This window comes from Podarcis pityusensis (assembly GCF_964106645.2).
Source record: "Podarcis pityusensis genome assembly, chromosome: 7".
Lineage (NCBI taxonomy): Eukaryota > Metazoa > Chordata > Lepidosauria > Squamata > Lacertidae > Podarcis > Podarcis pityusensis.
In genome coordinates this window covers 41,555,730-41,576,349 of record NC_138031.1, presented here as the reverse complement: position 1 = coordinate 41,576,349, position 20,620 = coordinate 41,555,730, and the positions used below count along the sequence as shown (strand labels likewise).

Sequence of the window (20,620 nt, the reverse complement as noted above, 5' to 3'; positions counted from 1 at the left end):
AAGCAACCAAGAAGAGTAGAAATAGAACCTTAGACTAAAATTAGCAGTCAGAAAGTATTAGCTGCTCACTATTCTTTATATGAAGTGCAGTTTTTGACTAAGAAGAACACAATGACCACAACCATTCTGAAACAGAGTTCCCTCAATTCTCATTTGTTTTCTAAAGAAGGCAGGTGGAGTTCCTTGGGCTATATTAACATTTATTCCTGTGAACTATTCCTGTTGCTAGCACCTTTCTGAACGAGCGTATCTTTAGCTATTGCTAACTCCCATATCTATCAACCAATTATCCATTTTCACCTCACACTAATGTGAAAAAATAAGAAAACTACTAATATCAGAAACATGCTGCTATGTGATTAGTATCATAATGCACAGGATGAGGAAAATGATGTTACTAACATGAGCAGAAACACATGAAGGTGGTAGAGTCAAAGGTGCCTCCCTTTACAGTGATCTACTTTACTTTAACAATCCATGAAACAGAGACAGAGCCTTAATAGACTAAGCAAATTATACCACCTCAGATTGCAGGCTAACATGTGAGGCACATAGACAGTTCTAGTCCAGTCTTCTCTCTAAAATGTCATGATGAAAATACACTTGCACTGTCTTTCAGATGGTACAGAATACGTACAGTACTACTACTACTACTACTACTATTACTTCACAGGGTGAATAACTGAAGGAAAGAACATCTGAAGCAATCTTGATTAATATATTAATTCTAGATTACAATGTTGAACTTCTGAATTCTTTGCTAGTAGCTAAAGCAAGAAGTGAAAATTCAACTCCTGGGTGTACCTAGTGCATTTTTACATATGCAAAAATCCACAAAACTTTGCACTCAGATGCTTTTGACAAGTAGTGATCGCAGTAATAGGGGATCACTGTCAAATGTTCAGTAGTGACTAATAAATGGCTACATGATGCAAATTAGTACTTAATGGCCCCCCATGGGGAGCCTGGGAAACAATCAAGAAAAGTATGAGAGCCTTTTAATATTGCTTTGTTTTTCTTTCCTTTAAGATGCTAAGATAATAGAAAATGCCAATTTAACCTACTAAAGAAATAAATGTTTTTGGGATCATCATGGTAAATACAGTTTTGTATCCCTCGGCTTATATCCACAACTCAGAATGATCTATGTAAGCATCACTTCATTTCATGACTATTGCACAACTTCAGTGGAGTGGTGTGGAATAAGAGCTCCATTAACTAAAGCATTTGGCTGCAGAATCAACCCAACATTAACACAGTTAATTTATAAGTGAATGGGTAGTTTCAGTAAGGCAACCTTGCTTCTGGCAATTAATTGGCCTGTGTGTTACCTTCCTTCAAAAGACTCCTCAAGATTCAGTGCTTCATCTTGGCTTTTCTAAAGCAAACTTCCTCCTTTCATCTATTTTCTCTTCTCCTTTTACTTAGACTTGCTTTTTACACTCCAAGCCTGCAGGGTCTATCTTTTATTTTTATCTGTGCACAGCACTCTGGCTATTCCTAGATGCTTTATAAATAATAAAAACAATAATTTACTGCTGCTGTCAGCAAAATTGCAATGATCAGTCTGTCTCTATTTTTTCTACAAAATGAATAACTACAAGGCATCAGTTTAATACTTCAGGGTGTTTTTACATGTGAGGTTTGGATAGCTTTTCTTTAAATACAAACAAAAGCCTATACATTACTAGCACAGTGTACACTTAATTGCCCTCCTGTGTTCTGTACTGCAACAACAACACTCACATGTACCACAACAGAGAGTGGGAGGCTCAAAAGCACTTCAGTCTTTTTTTGTGAAAAGGGGTCATGCAGTGCATGTTTATTCACAAATAAGTCCCACTGTGCTCAGTGTGGCAGAATCACATGAAAATGTGCACAAAGTGCAATCTTGTTTTCTCCTTTCCACTTTCAATTTTCAAACAATATGGTACATGATCCCAATGGTCAAAGGGTCATTAATTTACCATGGTGCAAATTGACTGAATCTGTGTCCTTCACCATGTGTTCTAACCACCTGTCCTTACATGAGGAAATTAATACAAGCCAAAAATTCAGCTCATTGTGGACTGGCCTACGAACCATGCAAATCAGCTCTAAGAAAGATGTTGTTGTTGTTGATTCAATTCGTTTTAAATTTGTAACAAATTTTATCTTCATCTAAAGGTCACAGGGTGGTTCGCAACAGAAAAATACAAAATGAGAATACAAAATATTTAATAAAACAAAAACTAACCAACAAACCCCTCCTCCCCACAAATACATTTAAAAAGCCATAGAATGTTAATCAGCTAACCACCTGGTTGAAGAGAAATGTTTTTGCCTGGCACCTAAAGATAGTAGATATGAAGGTAGACTATAGGGCCAATCTTGAATTTTGCAAAAATGAGAATGGAGGATATTACATTGGGTTACACCAGAACAGGATAAATGGTGCGAAACACATTTATTTTTCTACTGATAGCCTTGGAAATATTATATATGTATGTATTTTCTCAGATAAATTACATTCCAGGCATAAGATTTTCCTCTTGAATGGTAATAACCATTGTGTCAAAAGGTAGACCGGAACAGCCTCCCTTAGAAACACATCTAATCTCCCTAGAGTACTGAAGGAAGAAAAGTTACATTTTCCTGCTTTGAAAAATTATTCACAGCTCTCTTGCATGTGAACCACTGAATCCATGTTGCAACCCTTGCATGATAGCAGAGTGTGCCTAAAGGTTGTTTTTGGTTGAATGCAAATGAAAAGAAGAAGATTCGCTTCTGGGGATTTTAAAGCTTTAACCAATCTTCCACAAATCTTCTTAGCATGAGGAGTGTGAAATAAAGCCTCCTCCATGGCTTAGCAAGTACAAGAAGGGTTGTTACTTTTCTTGTTAAATTAGCTGCCACATCTTTTAATGACAAGCAATAAAGGAAAGGTGCATTTCATGCACTACTCAGGCAGCATAGTGGCAGCACCTCTCATGCACTGCGCCATTTCTTGACCAAGCAGCATGAATCTTTCTCAAGCACCGGTACTCACCTTATCAGTATAGTTCAGCTATGTTCTTTCCCAATCACCAAATCGCATCCAAGTAGCTGTGCCATATATTAAACCATTGGATGGGTGCAGCACAAAAAACACACAAACAGCATAGTTTCTGCCAAGACAATTTATAACACTGTTGTAAAATAATCTCATAATGGCATAGTACATAGTTTACTGTGAATGTGCAAATGGCTCTCGCTTCACTTCTCCCCTAGTGGAAGTGACAAGCCATTATCCCTGGCTTAGCATTACATTTGAGCCAGGGATAAGTTAGCAACCATGGCTTGTTTGGAGTGGAACAATAAAACCAATCGCCAAACCAGGAAAACACTACTGGAAGAATGTTGGGGGTGGGGAGCTTGAGGAGCTTATTGCATGTGATTCCTATATAATGGAGTCACTATCATGTGACATCCCATGTATTAGATAGAAATTGCTGCTAAAACATGTCCCCAAGTAACCATTTGTTTCAAAGTGCATTGGGCTTGGAATAAATTCTGTTTCAACCTCCTGGATTCTCCATCAACATTATTTTCCCAATGGAGCAAAACGAACCATGATATTGGGTCCAGCTGCAACACTAAGTCAGGGTTACTGGTTTGTTGCTTCTGTTTTTGCTAAGCAGGTCATTGCAATAGACCATTAAATATGGTTTACACTGACATGCAAACTTGGTCAATAAAAGGAAGGCAGGCATTGGGCTTAAAAGAAGTAGCAAGGAGTTGGTCGGAGGAACTTTTCAGACAACAGATAATGTTGCAAATGTAGAACAGGGCCTCCCCACCAGAAAAATGGGTATCGAAGTATTTGTAGGGTTCTCTCAATGAATTAATAAAAGAATTATTTATTTAGCAAAGGTCGAACCCACAAGTAATACAAAAAAGCATGTTTAACTCATATCAACACTTGAGGGGGGAGGACTTTTAATTTTTTAGAAATGGGGAGGGAGAAAATACCACCAATACCAGTTGAAAAGCAGATCCTGAAAGTGGTACAGGAAATTTGAGGAAGGGATTAAGGGGACTCATCTCCTTATCACTCATATTCCATCCTCTGCAAACGACAATTCTTCAATATATTTATAAAACTGTTTTAGTTGATAATACTACAAACGTACTGTTAAGGTGTTTAATTATATCCAAGCAATATAGCTAAAGTTTAATCAGACAATTAAAGTGAGCACAGCAGAGTGATATTAGTAGGGAAAGCATTCCTATTAAGTTCTTATAAAACATAACAAAGAGGAAAGAGGATATGTCACCCTTTTATTAAAGGCTCTTAGGTAGGATAAGCAATGCTAATGCCATTATCGGATAGAACAGGAATCCAGCATGCAACTTTAATTAACAATAAAGAAGAATTGACACTCAATTTCCCTGGCACTAATCTAAAAGTTTCTTCTGTGTGGGCTAGGTGTCTCAGGTCATACCACGAAACAAAATGCAAAGACTGCATTTATGCCTCTTGCAGTTTCATCAACACACTGAGAATTCAAGCAATTATTTTATTAACTACATATTAAATGCTATTTTTCTAGAAAGAAGTATTGGAACTCACCATGAACACCTCCCTCATTCTCTAGAATGGCAATGACACACACCTGACAGGTGCTGGAACTGAGTTCTGGTTCGTTCCAGCTGAAGAAAGCCCTGCATATTGTTGCCAATGCATTACTCCCCTGGACATAGCTTGCTTGTGGGGATGGTAGCACAAAGGTTGTAGGTTCGATCCTCATATGGGACAGCTGCATATTCCTGCATTGCAGGAGGTTGGACTAGATGATCCTCAGGGCCCCTTCTAACCCTACAATTCTACGACAAGCATAGAATCATAGAGGAAAGGTTGCAACATTTGGGACTTTTTAGCTTAGAAAAAAGGTAAGAGGTGATATGAGAAAAGTTTACAAACTTCTGCATGATGTGAAGAAAGCAGGTAGAGAAAACCTATTCTCCCTTTCTCATAACAATAGAACTTCTGGACATTCAATAAAGCTGAATGTTGTAAAATTCAGGACAGACAAAGGGAAGTACTTCACGAAGTGCAGTATTAAACAATGGAATCCACTCCCAGAAAAGGTAGTGATGGTCTCCAACTTTGATAGCTTTAAAAGAGTCAAATTCATGGAGGATAAGGCTATCAGTGGCTACCAGGCCTGATGGCTCTGTTCCATCTTCCCTGTCAGAGGCAGTATGTCTCTATATGGAAGTTGTTGGGAATTGCAGGTGGACAGAGTGCTCTTGCTCTCGGGTTCTCTGCTTTTTCTCTCTCTGCTCCTGAGATAATGAAAAAGTCAGCATTTCTTTGTCTACTATGTATTTAGCATTTTGGGTCATCTTGCTAAATTTTATAATACAGGAGTTATTTTTCTTTTATGGAGATATGACAGAAGCCAAGTGGTAAGCATCTTAGAATCACAGAATCATACTGTAGAGTTGGAAGAAACACTGAGGATCATCTAGTCCCAACTGGTGGGAGACAGACCCCCTGCAATGCAGGAATATGCAGCTGTCCCTTATGAGGATCAAACCTGCAACTTTGGTGTTATCAGCACCACACTCTCACCAAGTCTGTGACTTTTTAAATTAGAATTGTGTCTTATTTATTTTGGAAAAGCTTCAAAAAATAGTTAGAGGAAATGTATTTGGCCGGGAACTAAATAAGAAATTTCATATACTAGTAGTACTGGAGAAATATTTCTGCACTTTTTATTAACAATAAAAAGCCCACTGCCTTATATAAGAGTCAGACGCTATAAAAGAGAATGTAATTTAACTTCATTTGATTTGTAGCACTCTGTAATACCTTTTTGATGTTTGAAACTGTCAGCATTGCAATGAGTCCCCTGATGTTCTGGTAGCTTTTACTCAAATACTATAATAATTACTGAACTATATTACCAGCAGTGCAATTCTTCCTGGCATATCACACTGTGCATAAATGAATGCATATTTTATTTGTGCAGCAATCAGAAATTGTTGTGAAACCCATACATGAATTAAAATGTTTTTACTTTTTGTAATTTTTGCTTTTAAAAACATAATAGCATAATAATGTGACATAATAGCAGACCCTTTCAGTCACCATCCTTTATGAAACAATTTATTCTCATACCCACCATATATATACTATATAAAGCAGTATTCTAAAGAGAATTTAGACTGAATCCATTCAGTTATTAATTCACTTGATGCCTGCTGTGAAGTCCACATACTTCCCCCTGCGGAGTGATAAATCTTTTTACACAGTGTCACTGAAAATGTTACTGAGATCACTCAATTCAAAACATATTTATTTGGAATTAGAGTCCATTGATTTCAGTGGAAACTATATTCAAAGCACTCCAGTCTGAAACACATTACTTGGAAGCAAGTCACATCAAGTGATTTAACTTGAATTTGCTTTTATTCAGTAATGCTTAGGATAAAGCCTATAGATAACGCATGTCTTAAATGATAACTGAAAAAGGACAAGGGGGAGGGATCTTCAGAAAACTAGCTCCCAAACCATTTATGCCAGGAGTAGCTAACATTTTTTGGTCGAAAAGCCACATGAATCCCTGACCAACTCTCAAGGGAATGCATTCCTCTTTTGTAAGCCTGAGCTCAACCTGAGCTTTGACCCACCTAACCTTCTCCCTGCAAGTGTTGGCTACGCTTGTATACTCCTCCCTTGTGATTTCCCCTTTCTTCCATTTCTTATATGTGCCGTGATTTTCAAGCTACATCTGTGTATTTGAAATGGTTGAAAAACTCAAAGAAACAGCATGAAGCATTAAAATGATTATGTTTACTATTTCAAACCCTTCAATTGTCCCTATTTTCCAGGGACATCCCTGATTTAGAGAAGGTTTCTGATTATATATCAGAATGTCCCACTTTTCCTTAGAATGCTGCTGCTTCTGCCTGTGCTGCCCTTGCTATTGCCTCCATCACTGGCAGAATATTGGTGCTGGCATCCGCACCAATTTCAGGTGAGATCTTGCTGGAAATCAGCGCTGGCACTGCTTCTGTGCCACGGGCAAAGGCAGCAGGGCACCCACAGGGCTACTGCCTTAGGGGTTTCCGCTGTCTCACTCCACCAAATGTCTTGGCCAGCCCTGGGCCTGGTTACCTAGGGAGTTTCATGGCTCAGTAGCAAATTCAAGTTTCCTCTCAGTCTTAAGACTATATATACATTAGTGGCTCCATACAAGGCGAGGCTGCTGGATCCTGTTGCATTTCCAGTTGGTTTTTTTTAAAATTTATGTTGATATAACCACCATTGAGGAGGGTGGGGATGCCTTCACCTCATGTGTATTACTGGATTTGTTTACTTGCGCCAAACGTCATCTGCACATGTGCATTTGTTGCTTCAAATGTACACACCTCACCTCAGCCGTGTTTTCAAATGTACACACCTCACCTCAACAGAGTTTTCAAACCAAATGGGAAGGCTGTTTGAGGGGGGAAGCACCAAACAGCATTATTACTCAAGAAATTTCAGAATATGGATGGATTGTGGCCAGTGTCATGTGCACTCTGGGGCTGGAGTCAAAAACCGAAGGTGGCTAAGTGCATAAATACTGATTTAGCATCAATAAATAAGCCCTTATAATCTTTCTCACGCAAATTTCTCCTAAAGCAGGTACCATACGGTTTCCTGTAAGAAAAAGAGAGAACCCGTATATAACTGCAACCGACTGGGAAAATTTTACTGGGGGCTCTGAGGCGATGTAATTGCGTCCCGTTATCTAAAAGGCGAAGCCCGCGCGCACACTGCAGCTGATGAGGAGAACATACAGGGCGCATGCGCAGCGAGGGTAAAAGCCGTTGCGAACGGGGTGCAGCGCCTTGATGCTCGGGAGCCCCCGTGCGGCGAGAGCGAGAAACGTCAGAAAGAGGCGCCGGCAGCCCTCTATTGCGTCGCGCGTCACGCGCCTTTCGCCACGTCCCACCCAATCAGTGGCTCCGCCGATGAAACGGCGCCAAGCTGGAAGGGAGGGGGCGTGGCCTTCCCCCTCTGTTGAGGGAAGAAGTTTTTTTCTTGGCCCGTGAGTGGAATTCGCCCGGGCCTCTCTGCTCCCCTCTTCCTCAAGCCACGGTGCTCTCGCTCACGTCACGTGGCACAGGGAAGGCTGGTCCTAAGTGGCGGAGATGCTCGTGAGGAAGGTATCAGGGCAACGGAGGACGGGGCGGGCGGCGGCGGCGGGCAGCATCCGAGGAGTGGGAATCGCGAGAGTTTCTATTGGCTGCTGAATAAGGGAGTGCCTGAAAGCTGGACCCTGGGCTTTCTTCTCGTTAACTCTGAATATTTGGAAGCTGGCCAGCATTGTGTGGAGTGTAAGAGGGAAGGGCGCTCTGCACGCGCCCAGAGGCACATATGTTTGCTGTTCTAGGCCGAGCGCCTGGTCAAATTATGCTCCCGAGGGAATGTCACAGGTTTGGGGCGGGAGGGGAAACTTTATGCGTTTAACGTGTGCAATCGTGAGGTGTGTCAGGGAGCGTGTACTAGCGCCTTTTTTAAGGGAAATAGTTGCTAGGTTTAATTCTAAACAACGGCCACTGGGAAATTAAGTGTATTTGATGGAGAATGATAAGTGTGATGTATATTTTAAAAAACCAATAAAGATTAAATGCATATGGCCATGGGGAAGAAACCAGTACATAAACACCACACACACACACACACACACACACACACTGATGTGCCTTTGTTCACGGGTTGGGAAATAAAGGTTTAAACTCTGTGGTAGGAATTATGAATGTGCGTGTTTCCAAACCTAATTTATCTGTGGAGAGCAGAGCTGAAAATACTTTGAATTTGAATTTGATTATTTGCAATGCAATGGGATTACTGGAATCTCATGATGGGTTTGATTTAGAAAGATGTCAAATGCTAAAGAACATTGCATGTCAAATGCTGAACTGAAATGTCCTAGTATGGCAAATATCTGGCAGACATTCGTTGTAAAAGTTCACAAAGACTTGTGGAGAACTTTAGGGGACAAATATGTTCTAATGGGGAACTGCCTATGGAGAGAAAGCATGCAGAGGCTGCACTGTTCATTTAAATGTCACCTTTCTCTTTCAATAGAAAAACTCAAAGGGGTTAACACAAAACGTAAAAAATACAAATGGGACAAATTACACCGAAAGGGATGACCTTAGTAGCTGAAATAAAAGATAGTTCATGGGGTTGAGGAAAACAATTCTCTCCTCCCAGTTTAACTCAAATAAGTGATATGTATTTTTTTCAGAGACACCATTAATGAAATCTTTTGAGAAGCTGGATGTGATTAAAATAGTAGGATATTTGCCATACCATATTCTTTCTCATTGTTTTGGGAGTTGGCAAGGGCATTAGGTGTCTTCGTTTGATTCAGCTGCATTAAAATATGTATGGAGAGGGGAATAGGAATAGGCAATGATCCTATCTCACCCTAATTTACCTCACATGGTTGTTGTGAAAATAAAATGGGGAGGAGAACCATGTGTGCTGCTTTGAGCTCCCTGGAGGAAAAGCAGGATATGCACATGGCAAATAAATAATAAATAAAAGTATAACCCATTGCATTTAATGAGCGGGTGGTGCTGTGGTCTAAACTACTGAGCCTAAGGCTTGAGGATTGGAAGGTCGGTGGTTCGAATCCCCGCAATGGGGTGAGCTCCCATTGCGTGGTCCCAGCTCCTGCCCACTTAGCAGTTCGAAAGCATGTCAAAGTGCAAGTAGATAAATAGGTACCACTCTGGTGGGAAGGTAAATGGTGTTTCCGTGCGCTGCTATGGTTTCACCAGAAGTGACTTAGTCATGCTGGCCACATGACCCAGAAAAACTCTCTGCGGGCAAATGCCGGCTCCCTTGGCAAGTAAAGCGAGATGAGCGCCGCAACCCCAGAGTCGTTCGTGACTGGACTTAACTGTCAGGGGTCCTTCACCTTTACCTTTTATTTCTGAGTAGGATGTTTGACAACATGTTGCTGACAGCTGCGAGTGATAGGAGTCTCTGAACTTTTGTTGTGTCTGACTGTAGAGATATGAAGCAGAGTTATGAATGTACAGTGGTGCCTCGCAAGACGAAATTAATCCGTTCCGCGAGAGTCTTCGTCTAGCGGTTTTTTCGTCTTGCGAAGCAACCCTATTAGCGGCTTAACGGATTAGCGCTATTAGCGGTTTAGCGGCTATTAAAGGCTTAAAGGCTTAGCGGATTAGCTGCTAAAAGGCTATTAAAGGCTATTAAAGGCTTAGCAGATTAGATAAAGGGGGGGAAAAGCGAAAAAAAAATCTCTAGACTCGCAAGACATTTTCGTCTTGCGAAGCAAGCCCATAGGGAAATTCGTCCTGCGAAGCAACTCAAAAACGGAAAACCCTTTCGTCTAGCGGGTTTTCCGTCTTGCGAGGCATTCGTCTTGCGGGGCACCACTGTATTGGCTGTCAGTATGCAACCAGGGCAAATTTAAGGTTTTATTGTTAGTGTATGAAGCCATCTCCAGCAGCCCTCCTTGTGATTCCCAATGTAGCAGAGGTTTGTTTTATGGTGGCTCGTAATTAGGTCCTTCAGTGCAGTGACAGCTGCCTTGTGGAACATACTGCCCATTGAAGGCTCTGACATTATACACATTTCATTAGTTTCTAAAAGTTCTTCTGTTTCTATAAGCTTCTCTGGTAGGATGTGTTAACTTACAGGCAGTATCAGATTTTTAAAAACCTGTTTTATTTATTTATTTTAATTGTTGTACAACACTATGATACTTGTCAATGCTTGGTAGTCTATATATTTTCCTAAATAAAAATATTTTTCTTTGCAGAGGAAACGAACATGGTGCTCAGAACTTGCCTCTTTTCCGGATAATAAGCCTATAGATGAAGGGAAGAGAAATTCTGGGGCAGCGGTAGATGCTGCTTCAGTTTCAAATGCATGGCTTCGTCGTGGTGACGGATTTCAGGCAGCTTCTTCACTGGAGGTAAAACGATGCTATTTTACTGAGTTTAGAACTTCATTCTAGTGAAGATACATTAAATTTTATTAGGGCTCATTGATATTAAATAATTTATAGTTGTTTAACCATCTCCTTTTCCAACAGATTAATTACAAAAATATCCATATGGTGATGATTGACAATTCATAATTGGCAAATTGGGGATGACTAGAGGGGGATCTAGGGGGTAGTTAATGCATCCTTGTGTAAGAGGATTTCCCCACCAACTAGAAGGGAATGGTGGCATGACAACCCCCGAGGAAACTCTCCCTGGATTCTGAAGTATTTTATCATTGCTGCCCAGTCTCTAATACCCCTGTTTGGAGTAAGGTGTAAAATGCCCTGCCTGCTGACGTGGAAGTTATAGAATTTTTTACCTGTAGAGATTTGGCTCTCCTCTTGGTGTGTTTAGGTGGAGGGTGAAGATCATCTGTTTGAATGCACTTTTGTGATATTGTCTGCCGTCTCTGATTCTGCCAACATCAGTTGTGTTTTGTGGGGTTTGATTCATTTTAGTAACATTTCTTCAGTTAAAGCTCTTGATGTGTTTTATTGTATATTTATATTTATTTCAATTGTAAGCATTTCTGGGGACCTTTGTGTTGGAAGATTCATAGTATAGGTGATTTAATTAATAAATATGATGCATTCAATGAATATATAAGAATATGCAGGAATGGTGGGAAAATCAAAGAAACAAGGGAAGGGGAAGAAGGGAAGTCATTGCATGTTTTATTATAAAGAAAGATATTAATGGTGGAAATGCATATTTGAACGTGAATGTGATTTTAGAAATGGTAATAATGAAAATTATATATATTTTTAATGATGCTTTAATATGTCCAAGAATGGTTTTCATATTAATTAGTATTCATTTGGTTTTCATTCCTTTTCTTTTTAAACAGACTAAAGAATTGTCAGAAAAAACATCTAGAGTTAAAACATGCTTTGCATCATTGCTCAGCTCAATTGAAGGTACATCTACTGTATTATTTCACATTAGCAGCATAAGAGGTTTTGTTTGTATTACCTGCAAGCTTTTTTCTGAGGTTACAACTTCTATCTTGATCTAGGGTAGATTTGCATGACTGCTTCTTCTGTTTGTAATCCAGTTTGAGCCCAGCCTTGTAAAATGAATTCATAAACTGATAAAACTAAAAACATAACATTTGTGGCATGCACAGTTAATTTGGGAGGAGTAATTTAGCATTGTGACAGGAGCTATAAGCTAACAAAGGTCAAGGGTTGAGCACATGTAGTGGGTCTCATATCACCAAGGGTTGCCCACCACCATAGATAAATATTCATGATAACTGAACAGGTAAGATCCAACAGTACATCAAATGGATCCATGTAGTTATGGCATCCAGGTCATTGTTTTATCTGCACTGTGTCTTAAAATGCACAATGTACTGTCAAGTATTCCCCAATGCTATCTCATGGGCCAGGATGCAGCAGACTCTTAACCACACCATAAAGTTCAGTTGGACAACTCTGTAAATATGCAGTGTGGGTGGTGAAGTGTGATTCCTTTGCTCCACTCACTGCCTTGCAAAAAGTCTTCATCTGAGTTGTAGCCTGTGTTTGGTCAGTTATGTTCTGTGTTTACTGCCAATATCTCTCTAACCATTGTCCCACCCTGAGCTCCCCAGAAAACCAGGGAGTTTGTTTAGCTTTGTTAAATGGGAGAGGATGCTCAGCAGTGATTATGTCAGCTGCCTGGTTCATTTCCCTATTCCATAGGCCAAGCAGGCCTTCAACACTTTCTGAAGGTTCTGTGACAGGAAGATCCCCAAGAGCTATCAGGAAACCATTGACACCCTTCAACCTCTTGAGTCAGAGCTTTAAAAATTAGTCCTTCATCCTTGTCTTAAGTTGCTATAAACTTAATCCATTGTTCAAGTTAGTTTATTTCATATCAGTTTTAAAAATATAACCTCACGGGTTAATTCTAAGTATTGTGTTGTGTACATTGTAGTGTTACAGTTGAGGGCAGGATGAATATGAAATGTGCTAAATAGTTGCTTATTCTGCTCTGCAGAAATCTCTCAGAGTGAGAGACTAAGTGAGTTAACTGATATAGTATGGAGCTCCAGTGGAAGCGACTTCTCAGATGATGACGATAAGACTTTGACTTCAAGGTTCCCTAGTCTGAAAGTGGAGAAGTATAGAAAACATGGCTTGATTTCCAGGGATGGATGTAATGAAGGTGAGGCTCTTTGTATCTGTTTTGTATACATTAAATGAAAGTCCAGAAACCTTTATCTGTGGAATTGTGAAAATTGGCTTACCAGTAATACACAGTACCTTTATCATTCCCTAGAATCCAAGTTTTCACTGCTATACTATGTATTATTGTATTTTGTGTTTGCATGAGAAAGAAATGGGGGCAGAAGTGGTGAGTGGAATTGAGAGGTGGGAACCATGGTGGAAGCCTGGCAGGCGGGAAGCAGGCATCAAATGATGTGGGCCAGTGTAGGCAGAGGGGCTGTGGGGGAAGGGGCAGGAAAACAACCTGAATTGTGGGGAGCTGGAGCAAGGAGGCATACAGGCAGATTTCCAGTCAAATGGCGATTGAGGGCAGGGAATGTGGGCAGGAGCTAGGAGCAAGAATCAAGAAGTGTGACTTTGGTAAGGGCCACATTGAAAGGTAGTAAGACAGGCTGGCCTCTTGTGGGCCAGAGTGGGTAGTGAGAAGTGAGACTGGGGAGAGTTGTGGAAGGGTGGAGGCAGATATTTGGCCTTGAATCACGTGGGCTAGAGTGGGGAGTCAAAGGTGATGCCTTGGTGCAGGGTATGGGGGCAGCAGGCCAGAGAAGGAGGCAGGCAGATCTTGAATTATATGAGTCAGAGTGGGGCATGCTGAAAAGGACCTACCTATGTAGCCACCACCTTCATTTCTCTAACATGGTCAGATCTGGCTTGTGCGTGGCCTCCATTGTGGGCATTGATAGAGGGAGTAAGCAGTAAAGGACCAAGAGCTTTGTATATGTGATGATCAAGTCCCCCACCCCTGGATAAAGCTAAAGTTACTGAGGAGGACACGGGTGGCGCTGTGGGTTAAACCACAGAGCCTAGGACTTGCCGATCAGAAGGTCAGCGTTTCGAATCCCCGTGACGGGGTGAGCTCCCATTGCTCGGTCCCTGCTCCTGCCAACCTAGCAGTTCAAAAGCATGTCAAAGTGCAAGTAGATAAATAGGGACCGCTCCGGCGGGAAGGTAAACGGCGTTTCCGTGTGCTGCTCTGGTTTGCCAGAAGCGGCTTAGTCATGCTGGCCACATGACCCGGAAGCTGTACGCCGGCTCCCTCGGCCGATAAAGCGAGATGAGCGCCGCAACCCCAGAGTCGGTCACGACTGGACCTAATGGTCAGGGGTCCCTTTACCTTTACTGGGGGGGGGGGGGGGAGGTCTGAAACCATGGTTTGATTCTGGCTTATTCTTGCTAACTGTAGTTAAACAAACCACAGTTCCGTGATTTGGGGATGCCACAAGAAATAGTAGTTATTTTAAGACTGGAAGCTTTTGTTCTCCTCTTTCTTGCATGGGGAACAGGTGGAGGGGTGAGCATTCTAGTATATGCATGCTTTTCAAAGAGTGGGAAACTCTGGTTCCCTATTGTGTCTGAACTGAGTCTCTCCCCCCCCCCCCCATACTGTAAAGAAATAAGCAGCCTTAAACAAGATCTCTTCCCCCACTCCCACCACCCACCATGGTTTCTGGGGAAACAGTTGCCACAAACCAGCAAAACACAAAAAGGAAGGCTTGCTTAAAGCTGCTTATTTGTTTACTGTACTGCACGCAAGTCCGGCTGTTTCGATACCAAAACCTGCAGGGTGTATGGCGAGGTTTGGGTACTAATTCCTTGTGATTGGATAAGTGGCACCTGTGTATATATATATAAACAAACAGCAGGAAGTTGTATCGTATCCCTGGTCTCTCATGAGGTCACCTTTCTGATACATAGGTTTTCAAATACCTCTTTTTCGCATTCATAGTTTACATCAGGTGTTGCCAGTGCAGCTCCTGCAGATTCACCTCTGCCTGCAGAGACCTCCCCTGGTACCCACAGGATCTCTTCCCCTCACACTGCTGAAATTTGGCTTGAAAGAAGCATTCTTGGTTGTGGTTTCTGTCTGATGCTCATCATAGTTTGTAAATGAGCCCACAGGCCCCAAAAGGTGGCAGCCCCTGTTTTTAAATGTTTAGGTACACAATATACATTTTTTTTCTTTTACCGTATTCTTTTGAAATAATGTGTGAAGAGGTCTTTATTTTCTCTATAGTAACTGCTCTATGCTATTTATTTTGTTGCTGCTATTGTAAGGAACACTAGATGGCCATCTTTCCTTAGTAAGCAATCCCAGTATTTGTTTATTAGTTCAGTAAATGTTGCACTAATGTAAGTAGGTCAAGCACAGCTGATAATAATAACATTTTGTAATTTCCTACTGTTCTTAGTGAAATAGAAGAAATGATTGTTTTCCTGATTATTGACTGTTGTTTATCTGACAACATGCACTTTCAATGTCAAACATGTTGCCTGCTGCTTCTGTAAACACTGAACAAATCTGGAGGAGATGGTTAAAAACATACTAGATCTGTGTTCTATGGTCTTATCACTTGCATGTTATTCTCTAATGCATTACAGAATGACATTGTTACTTTCCACTGTTCATTTTAATCTCTGAGGACATGTCTATTCTTTCTTATACTACTGTTTAAGAAACTCTTCATTTTATGTTGTTGAATTGGAGCTTTTCAGAAGTGCTGCTGATTTGCTCAAGGGTTTTTTGAATGTGCTTTTCCGTTGAAGATGGTCATTTAAAGCAACTGTTTGAGCAGGCTTGACTAGAAATACATTCTGCAGAAATATAAAAAGTCTTCCCATTATGTATTATCACTTAAGATGTATCAATTACTTTTTTAGACATCTGAAAGATTAATCTAGTTACTTTGGCTTAGTACTGGGGAAGACTTATAACTAATAGGCATATTTTTATATAGTTCTTCAGATAAGTAAGTGTTCTACACGTGATTGCAACCTCAATGCTCTCTTCCCACCCCAGCTTTCCCTAGTCTTATTTCCGATACAGACATTTACTAGGTGAGGCTTTGCTGGTGTGGAAATAAGAGGTTGCAAAAAAAAATTCCACGTCACTCTGTTAAGAGCGAAGCTAGTAAGAAAGATTGCTTCCCTAGCTCTGTATGGATTATGTTCCCACTCTGGAATGACCTACTTTTCTGGGATATAAGAGCTAGTCTTGTCTGCCACCAGTTTTTTACAATAAACAGTTAAATTTGTAAGTGTATGTATTGCATGTAGAGTTAGGCATATGTGAAAGATATTTGTGAGGATGTTAGCATTTTTAAAAGTCTTGTTCTTATATTTCTGTTTTTTATTTCTCCTTAAGGTGAATCATACACCATTGATTGGGACAATGATAGCGATTGTGAAGATAATGTTGACCACCGCAGTGAATCAAAAACTGATGGTACTTCTTTGGACATATCAGACACTGATTCTTGTACAGACAGCAATATTATGTCTGATGAAGAAAAGAAACACGAACCGTCAAAGGTAAGACTTTTCTTGATTGCAAATATTTCAGGAATCAGAGCAGTGGTCTACTTTAAAATTTTGTTTCCTCAAACGTCAGTTGCCAAAATGGTCTGGAGATTGCCAAAGTAATCTTGATAAGAATTGTTTCAGGTAGACAGTAACTCACTTTACCTAAACCTTTCTTGAAAAGGGTTTACTTTGGAATACTTGGTGAGTTTGGGATAAAAAAGTTCGGTGCAATTTCCAACCTCTGTCTTACTCAGAGCAGACCCATTGAAGTCAATGACAGCAAAACTTTCTTTTTAAAAAACTTTTGGTACACATACCTGATGCCTGTGGAAAAGATTTGCTTCATTTCAGCGGAGCCACTGCTTATTTGTTTACTGTACTGTACTGTACTGTACTGTACTGTACCTTTGGAGGGTGTGAGGGTTTTGTTATCTATAGTGTAATCCTAAACCTATTTAGTTAGAAGTCCTATTGAATTCAGTGAGGTTACTCGCAGGTATGTGTGGTTAAAATTGTGGACTAAGTACTTATTAGAATAATTTGTTTCTGCTTTTTAAACCCAACCTCAGTGTTTTGTGGTTCCATTTTTGCTCTGCACATTTGAAAAAGTTTTGTTTCACCTTCACAGAACCCAGTAGAATTTTTCTTTTAAATGTTGGTTGTAACGTTGACTGTAATGCATAGATGCACTCCAGGTGAACAGACCTATAGCTGCTTAAGAATTCAGGGTATAGATAGGCTGAAGCCATTTTGCTGACATTCTGGCATCTAACAGCTTTTGGTTCTATTCCAAAGTATTACTGAACTTCCAGTAGGGGGAGACAAGAACCATCTTTTTGTTTCTTGCTTGCTTTTATTTGGGAATTAGTTAGAGAAGAGTACTTACATGTTGTTTGATGCACCATGTGCCCTGTTTTTGCATTTAAGCAGCAGAAGCAGGTTTAACTGACCTAGAGATCTGAGAGTGTTTAGGGTGTTTGCCTCATGATCCACTGAGATATAATAAAACAGGACATTGGATTCATAGGGTCTGACCTTTTCCAGTTTTGTATTAAGCTGTGAGAACATTTTAGAATTAATAAGCAGGTGGGGGAATCAAGGTTTCAAGAACAAGAAAAGTATTTACAGTGCATCTAAAAAGGTAATACTGTAAGCAAGCATAGTTTCAATATAATTTAGTGAGGTATTTACTTATATTGTATATATCCATCCTATATTCCACCTAATTGTTCTGCAAGATATAAGAGTTGAAGAAAACTGTTTGGTCTGTCCCCTTCTTGGTACTAGTATTCTTACAATCACAATTCTGAATTCTCAGCATTTTTTATGAAATGAGATTCACCTGTCTCCTTGGAAGTTCCTCATTAATGGTCTGTCCTGTATGCATTCATGGGTTGTGCATATCCTTCCATAATTTTATACTTTCCCCCCTTAGAAGCTACTAATCATATTATGCAAGCTTTGTTGAATCACTTTGCTGGCTCGTTGAGTTATTCTTAGTGGAGGTGCTAAGAGCTTTGAGAGACCATATTTTCTGTTACAATCTTTTTGCCATATAGCAAAACTATTCCCTGGTAGGATGAGAACTGATCATATTCATTTATTTTTGTAATAGAAATGTTGTTTCTCTGATATCAGTGGTTCAGGTTTCTTTGCTTAGTTACCTTATTGATAAGTTTGGCCTGTTAAATGCAGGGACTGGGCAATTTTATTCAGCCCTGCCAACTAACCAACATTTTGTAGAATAGAACAATACCATTTGAAAGAGAACCAGCTTTGAGGGGTTTTTTCCTGATATTTGATGGAGAGTGAATGTGTTGGGGAGTTGTATAGAAACTGGACAATAAATATATAGTGGTACCTTGGTTTTCAAACAGCTTAGTTCCCAAACAACTTGGAACTCGAACACTGCAAATCCAGAGTTTGCGAACTTTACTTCGGAAGATGAACATGCTCCTGAGCTTCCGTTTTCACTGTTGTGCTGCTAATTTGCACCCCCACCATTGTAATCAAAGCTTTCTTCCTTCCATTTTCACTCTTGTGCTGCTAATTTGCGTCCCCCATTGTAATCAAGGCATTTTTCCCTCCCGTTTTCACTGTTGCACTGCTAATTTGCGTCCCCCCAATTGTAATCAAAGCCTTCCATTTCCAATTGCAGTGTTCCAAGGTGATATTTGGAGCTTATATTTGGTGTTTTTGTTTTTGCTATTTTTTTGTTTTTATTTGTGTGGCTTTTTCGTTTTTGTGACTGTGGCTTGTTCTTCATTTTATGATTGATTGATTGATTGATTGATTGATTGTGTGACTGCAGAAATGGATAATAGTCCCCCATCCAAACAATGACTATCATCAGTGCAGGTAAGAAAAATACTGTCATCTACTGTACATTACAGTGATACCTTGTAACCCAAGGCGTGCTTTGGTCAATGGGGCCTCCCAAAAAAATGTGTTTGTAATCCAAAAAAATTGCATTGTACAGTGGTACCTCGGGTTACATACGCTTCAGGTTACATATGCTTCAGGTTACAGACTCTGCTAACCCAGAAATAGTGCTTCAGGTTAAGAACTTTGCTTCAGGATGAGAACAGAAATTGTGTGGCAGCAGCGGGAGGCCCCATTAGCTAAAGCAGTGCTTCAGGTTAAGAACAGTTTCAGGTTAAGAATGGTCCTCCAGAACGAATTAAGTACTTAACCCGAGGTACCACTGTAATCCAAAAAAAAAGGTTGAAAACCAGAACACGCACTTCCAGGTTTGATGTGTTTGTAATGCAGAACGTATGCAAACCAAGACGTACGCAAACCAAAGTACCACTGTACTGTCTTATTTATTTTATAGTACAATACATTGATTATTGCTTTCATGTTATGGATCAATGGTCCCGTTAGATAGTAAAGTTCATGTTAAATTGCTGTTTTAGGGTTGTTTTTAAAAGTCTGGAATGGATTAATCCGTTTTGCATTACTTTCTATGGGAAAGCGCGCCTTGGTTTTGGAACGCTTTGGTTTTGGAACAGACTTCTGGAATGGATTAAGTTTGAGAACCAAGATACCACTGTATAGTTTCTACCAGGAGACTTTGCTTTGCTTAGTTTTCTTGACTTCATGTCTTGTTACATGATAACTGACAGTAGTCCCTGCATGTGTGCTTAGTTTGTGTGTGTTATCTTTTTTCATTTTTTAATTGCATGCCATTACAGTGGTACATTGGTTTACCAACTTAATCCGTTCCGGAAGTCCGTTCTTAAACAAAAGCGTTGTTAAACCAAGGCGTGCTTTCCCATAGCAGCGGGGGACTCAATTTACAAATGGAACACACTCAACAGGAAGCGAGGCATATTCTTACTCCAAGGCAAAGTTCACAAACCAAAACACCTACTTCCGGGTTTGCCGCATTCTTAATACAAGTTGTTCATAAACTAAGCTATTCTTAAACCAAGGTTAACACTGTACTCTGTGTAATGCATGGTGAGCCCAAGGATTCAGTCCCATTGTCTGCAAAGTACAGTAAGTTCATATATAATAGCCAGCCATGTTTTGGTACTATGGGAGCAAGCCTTGTGTTTCTATACCCCTACCTCCCTTTTCATTCTCTCCTTAAGGAGTAGCTTCCTGATCTATTGCAGACTGATTCTGTGCTGTTGAATCTGAATTGGCAAATTGGTTTGTATTTGCTGTCCAAACAAGGATGGTTCATCATGATTTGAAGCTGGTTTGCAATCCTGTTTTGGAGGGCAAGTGCAAACTATGTTGTGCTGCAAACCAGAAAGTTAACAAACCAGATGGAATGCAAGAGGGGGAGAAGGGAGTGTGTAAGCCTGAGGCTTAGTAACTTAATGCCAGACAATAATATGATATTGTACATTAACTGATCCACAAACTGTCCACTTTGAGGTGCATAGATTTCTTTTCCTAAGGAGAAGGGAGTGGCAGGCCTTTATGAACCTAAAAAAACCTATCAACTATGTGTCCGTTGAGATACGGCAACCTAGCACTAAATAGGTGGAACGATTTCCTCACATGGTCTGGAAAGGGAAAGAGATCTTTGCCAACAGTCATGATGT

The 20,620-nt window shown here is 40.3% G+C and overlaps 1 protein-coding gene and 1 long non-coding RNA gene across 6 annotated transcripts in view; one reads left to right on the top strand and one right to left on the bottom strand.

The window, feature by feature from the left end:
- Nucleotides 1-7,826, bottom strand: part of LOC308481468 — a 75,240-nt gene extending 67,414 nt beyond the window's left edge. Inside the window, exons 1-4 of the long non-coding RNA XR_013988694.1 lie at nt 7,436-7,826; nt 6,996-7,403; nt 3,029-3,146; nt 1,332-1,507 (exon numbers count right to left, since the gene is read on the bottom strand). This is a non-coding gene — a long non-coding RNA (uncharacterized lncRNA). The remainder of the gene's footprint in view (nt 1-1,331; nt 1,508-3,028; nt 3,147-6,995; nt 7,404-7,435) is intronic.
- Nucleotides 7,827-8,011: 185 nt separating this feature from the next.
- Nucleotides 8,012-20,620, top strand: part of SPIDR (scaffold protein involved in DNA repair) — a 167,148-nt gene continuing 154,539 nt past the window's right edge. For 2 of the 5 annotated variants that reach the window (XM_081013835.1, XM_081013834.1), the window contains exons 1-5: nt 8,015-8,250; nt 10,818-10,973; nt 11,894-11,963; nt 13,030-13,197; nt 16,402-16,568. In XM_081013835.1, the coding sequence (XP_080869961.1) occupies nt 8,167-8,250; nt 10,818-10,973; nt 11,894-11,963; nt 13,030-13,197; nt 16,402-16,568 (645 nt within the window). In that variant the 5' untranslated portion in view covers nt 8,015-8,166. Of the gene's footprint in view, nt 8,251-10,817; nt 10,974-11,893; nt 11,964-13,029; nt 13,198-16,401; nt 16,569-20,620 lie in introns of all 5 variants that reach the window. The other 3 variants (XR_013988681.1, XM_081013837.1, XM_081013836.1) reach the window with 3 other exon arrangements.